Genomic DNA, 5,734 nt, shown 5'->3' with positions numbered 1-5,734 from the left:
TTTAGAAAGTCGATCTTCCTTAGTTTCCTCGGAAAGTACCAAGCAATGATGCGGCTCAGAAGTTGTAATGTCAATCTCGTGTTTAGATTTATGTTTTCTCGTAAATTCATCTATTATTTCTTGAGATTTATTACATAAGGACGTAGAAAGTTTCGAAGACGGCTTAGTCTTGTGATTAATTTTCCGAGAATTTTCGGTTTTTCTAATCCCTAAAAAATTACCCTTTTAAAAAAAAGGTAAAAAAAGGTGCTAAGTCCGCGTAAAAAACAGTATATGTATTTGCAAAATAGTGTATTATTAACTGTAAAAAACTACTGTATTGTATATCCTACAAAAATAATGATATCAAAAAAGTTGCGCTAAGTGAAAATAAAAGCTTATAAAAATACTTTAATCAAAAAAAGTTATACAAAATAGCTGATTTAATTTTCTATATTATATCCTAGAAAAATAATAATATCCAAAAATTACACTAATTGAAAATAAAAACTTAAAATAATTTAACTAAAAAAATTGTACAAAATAATTGTTTTAATTTCATACAAATAATATTAAAGAGTTGCGCCAACTGAATAAAAATTTTTACTATAAAATAGACATATTTCTTTTTTATTTTCAATATTAAAAGAAAAATGATATTAAATGAATTGTAATATATCTATTATAAAAAATCGAATTGAAAATATTAACAATCATATACATTGCAATAATCATATGCATATATCCTGAAAAGTTTAATTAAAAAAAAAGAAGAAAATGATAATACAAAATACAAAATACAAAATTATTAAAAAAATTAAAAATTAGAAATTAATAAATAAAAAATAAAAATTTATATAAAAATTAAAAATTAATACATATAAAAAAATTTTAGTTAAAAAACTTAGCGCTGCTAATTTCATTAGCACATTGTTCAGCGTAACAGCGCTAAGTTTTTTAACTAAAATTTTTTTATATGTATTAATTTTTAATTTTTATAAGAGACAGAAAATTTTAAAAGATTACGGGTCAGTGAGCCAGAATCGCGTGTCGTGTGGCGACAAACTCAAAAATATCACCTATACGTCATAATGGCAAGGATGGAAAATGTCACCAAAATAGCGTATGTATTAAGTGAGAATTTATTAACAAACGTTTCTGCCCATATCGGGCTTTCCTCAGTGAAAACAGTAAAAAGAGAGATGACAGTAAACGACAAAGTTGATTAGAATCGTAGTCGGAGATATACAAAATAATATACAAATCCGCAAGTGTGAGATAAAACGACGAAATCAAAAAGTCTGCGCACGCGTGCAGACAAGGCGCTCGCAAAAATCATAATGGAGTGAAGGTTGTATAAACAATAATATAATTCGTTTGTAGACGAAACGCTCAAAAATTCGTGTCGCAAATTGAAAAGTTGTTATACGGAAATCGCCAATATGTAACATATTACAGAGCTCCATGAATTGTAACCGTTCTGCGTACATGTGTAGAAATGATGCTCACCTTTGTTGTTGGAATGTATAAAAGAAAGATCGTTCCACGAAATGAAAACAAGGAAAAAACTCCAAGAGATCTCGTCTTCCGATGTAATAAGAATATTATATAGTGTAAAATCCTGGCAACCTCGTGGGTAATCTGTAATAATTATAAACCAAAAGGAGCAACAAGTCTCGCACATATAACCACAGAAGTGGCAAAAAATAATGAACCATTAAAAGAAACATATAAAAAACATAATATACAGATGGAAATAGATCATATCACAAGTAAAAGTCAACGAAGTTTAAAGACAGAGCTAGAAAATAAGATTGATAATATTCAGAAGAGATACATTATAAAAGAAATAATAAAGTAAAGAACATTATTAAAGTATTAAAATGGTTATGATCTCGAAATAATGAAGTAAAAAAACATTATTAAAACGGTTATGATCTCGCAAACAGATTAGAAAAGGATAGATAGAGACAAAGAAAAAATAATAATAACGCTCACCAAGATTATAAATAAAAGATGACTTGGGAAAGCAGAAGAAATGTGGAGCGTCGAAAAATCGACACGTTTTATTTCGACGCTCCACATTTCTTCTGCTTTCCCAAGTCATCTTTTATTTATAATCTTGGTGAGCGTTATTATTATTTTTTCTTTGTCTCTATCTATCCTTTTCTAATCTGTTTGCGAGATCATAACCGTTTTATTAATGTTTTTTTACTTCATTATTTCGAGATCATAACCATTTTAATACTTTAATAATGTTCTTTACTTTATTATTTCTTTTATAATGTATCTCTTCTGAATATTATCAATCTTATTTTCTAGCTCTGTCTTTAAACTTCGTTGACTTTTACTTGTGATATGATCTATTTCCATCTGTATATTATGTTTTTTATATGTTTCTTTTAATGGTTCATTATTTTTTGCCACTTCTGTGGTTATATGTGCGAGACTTGTTGCTCCTTTTGGTTTATAATTATTACAGATTACCCACGAGGTTGCCAGGATTTTACACTATATAATATTCTTATTACATCGGAAGACGAGATCTCTTGGAGTTTTTTCCTTGTTTTCATTTCGTGGAACGATCTTTCTTTTATACATTCCAACAACAAAGGTGAGCATCATTTCTACACATGTACGCAGAACGGTTACAATTCATGGAGCTCTGTAATATGTTACATATTGGCGATTTCCGTATAACAACTTTTCAATTTGCGACACGAATTTTTGAGCGTTTCGTCTACAAACGAATTATATTATTGTTTATACAACCTTCACTCCATTATGATTTTTGCGAGCGCCTTGTCTGCACGCGTGCGCAGACTTTTTGATTTCGTCGTTTTATCTCACACTTGCGGATTTGTATATTATTTTGTATATCTCCGACTACGATTCTAATCAACTTTGTCGTTTACTGTCATCTCTCTTTTTACTGTTTTCACTGAGGAAAGCCCGATATGGGCAGAAACGTTTGTTAATAAATTCTCACTTAATACATACGCTATTTTGGTGACATTTTCCATCCTTGCCATTGTTACGCTTTGAGATTTCGTTGTTACGTCTCGATCGTAACTTCTCACGTATTTATTTGTTACGCAATTGTAACTTCTCTCTATTTCTTTTTCAGGGCAACCTGCCAAGCCGGCTATACCCTAGGACGCCGAGAGACTAAGAATCTTTTGCGCTTCTTTCGGGAGAGGGATTGACGATGGGAAATAAATTAGGTGCGTTAAACCTGACCCAATTTATCCTTTTTGATCTGTTTTCTTTTATTAGTTTACTTCCTTAGAGCTTTACAAATTTTTTTATTATTGTTATTGTTGTTATTATTTGACAGTTGTAGATAGTGTATATCGTTATACGTATAGATGTGTGTATGTAGTTAATGTTCTTCTCTATAGCATTTCTAAGGCGATATCTAGATATGGTTATTATTCGCGGTTGTTGAAGAAATTATCTCGCTGCAAGTATTCGTAGATCTCGATAAAATCTTCGTCTGTTAGTCCTGCGAGGGGTTGGATACTGCTTGGTAAGACTAGGTCCTCTGGTTCCGGGTAGAAATTTGGTTCAGGGGGATCCAGAACTTGACCTGGGTTGGATGGACCAGCCTCAGTTTCTGTGCTTTGTTCTATGGGTCTTCGTTCTTCTGGTATGGAAGGAAGATCTTCCGGTGTCCTGACCGGCGAGTAGCTGGGATTAGATGAATCCTGGATGGGGGAGTAATTGGGCGATGGCGGCCTGGCTCTGGGCTGTTGTTCCTCTTGAAGAACCGCTGGAGGGTTTCGGGGAGGACGATAAGGGTATGCGCGGGAGGGCGCGAAACTACGCACTGGAGAGTACCTTGTTACTCTGCTTGTTAAGTCGTTCTCGTCGGCAAACAACTGACGAGCTGTAGGGAGCCTAAGTACCGACCGGGAGGCACGCCTGCGGCGTATACCCGCGGCACGGAGGGGAATTTCGCGTCCAACGGAAGAAGTTCGGCGGGGGTTAACCATCTACCGAGGGAATACGACTATTTAGTATGTTTGATGCGATTGATTTAACACAAAAGGGGTTTACTTACGATGATGCGTAGAAAGGTACCTGTTAAGATGAATGGTTTTATCAGGTAAATGTAGTCACAGCAAGGTGGTTCATAGAGTTAAGACGAACAATACGGCTTAACGGATTATTATGAGATAAACGAATGTAGATTATGATAGTATATCTCACTCGTTCTCATATCATGGTTGAAACGTTCGGCTATATACAGTTCATTGGGGTACAGCAATTAATGATTTATTTAATATATTTTGAATTTTTCAGGGGCATGCGGTTGCACCGCGAGGTCCGGAGATTCAGGGGGTACAGACAAGGATACGGGTAAGAGCGGCTGGCTTACTTCAGATAAGTATAAAATTCATAAAATGTTTTCGATAGTTAACTTGTAAGCCAGTGCATTAATTCTATTATTTCGACAGATCCTCTAGGAGCGAGTCTTAGATTCTGAGTCTAGTATCGATGTGCAAGACGTCACGTCACAGCGGCACAGGATCCACGGAGAAATTCTTTCAGAGAAGCTCTCCGTGAAAGCGGCAGAGGAGTAGAATTTGCTACTCAATGCACATCGAGTGACTAACTCGAACGACGCTACACTCTAGGATACGCTTCGAGCGTTCTCAGAGGGTCGGTTGAAATTTAAATTATTCAACTCGAAAGAAAAATTTAAAGTCTGTATACGGACAGGTAGGATTCGGGGAAAATTGTCGTACAACGAATGATAATTTATCTAGCATATACTGAATTTCCAGGAGCATGCGGCTGCACCGAGAGGTCTGGAGATTCAAGGATACAGACGAGGATACGGGTGAGAGCGGCTGGCTTACTTCAGATAAGTATAAAATTCATAAAATGTTTTGATAGTTAACTTGTAAGCCAGTGCATAAATTCTATTATTTCGACAGATCCTCTAGGAGCGAGTCTTAGATTCTGAGTCTAGTATCGATGTGCAAGACGTCACGTCACAGCGGCACAGGATCCACGGAGAAATTCTTTCAGAGAAGCTCTCCGTGAAAGCGGCAGAGGAGTAGAATTTGCTACTCAATGCACATCGAGTGACTAACTCGAACGACGCTACACTCTAGGATACGCTTCGAGCGTTCTCAGAGGATCGGTTGAAATTTAAATAATTCAACTCGAAAGAAAAATTTAAAGTCTGTATACGGGCAAGTAAGATTCTGGGAAAATTGTCAATAGGCCTAGAATAAATCGAACTAATATACAAAGTTATTATCAAGGTTGATTAAGAATGATTATTATTTTATTATTTCCTTACCGGATGACGGGATCAATGGATGAATACAGGCACCGCTGCTCCTTCCCTGGGTTGCTCGACCTCGGTGAGAACCTGAAGAAGTGGCAAGGCAGCGCAGAGAATGGCCAAAGAGTCAGAGGTTGCTGGATGGTAGCACTTTATTAAAGTGTTAATGTTGATACAGCTCTCTTAATAGAGATTGAGACTAAGTCCCGAAAGAAAAAATCAAAATCGCGACTAAGTTATTTTCGAATAAGTTAAGGTGTCCGGTAGGCTTCTAGGTTTTTCCTCTTCGAGAGCTGGAGATCTGATGGGCGTAGAGAGAGCTGAGACACAGGCGAGTTAATGGCGCAGAGACACACCGTAGAGGCGGCCTTAAATACCTTCCTCTGGTTCGATGTTTAATGGTAGGGAGAAGAGGTGGGCCTTTTTGGTGATTGGTGGGTCGGCTGCTGGAGCTAT

General features: G+C 35.9%; 1 protein-coding gene across 1 annotated transcript; it reads right to left on the bottom strand.

Annotated features, from left to right (window-relative positions):
• Positions 1–3,405: 3,405 nt before the first annotated feature.
• On the bottom strand, positions 3,406–5,390 carry LOC112638593 (proline-rich extensin-like protein EPR1). Its single transcript, XM_025410589.1, has 3 exons — positions 5,294–5,390; positions 4,043–4,062; positions 3,406–3,974 (listed from the first exon to the last, which is right to left on the bottom strand). The coding sequence occupies exon 3, from the start codon at positions 3,972–3,974 to the stop codon at positions 3,411–3,413; it is 564 nt and encodes a 187-aa protein (XP_025266374.1). The 5' UTR covers positions 4,043–4,062; positions 5,294–5,390; the 3' UTR covers positions 3,406–3,410.
• Positions 5,391–5,734: the final 344 nt, after the last annotated feature.

The sequence above is a fragment of the Camponotus floridanus genome, unplaced genomic scaffold (assembly GCF_003227725.1).
Source record: "Camponotus floridanus strain SB8 unplaced genomic scaffold, Cflo_v7.5 scaffold329, whole genome shotgun sequence".
Lineage (NCBI taxonomy): Eukaryota > Metazoa > Arthropoda > Insecta > Hymenoptera > Formicidae > Camponotus > Camponotus floridanus.
This window is presented reverse-complemented; position numbering and strand designations above follow the sequence as displayed.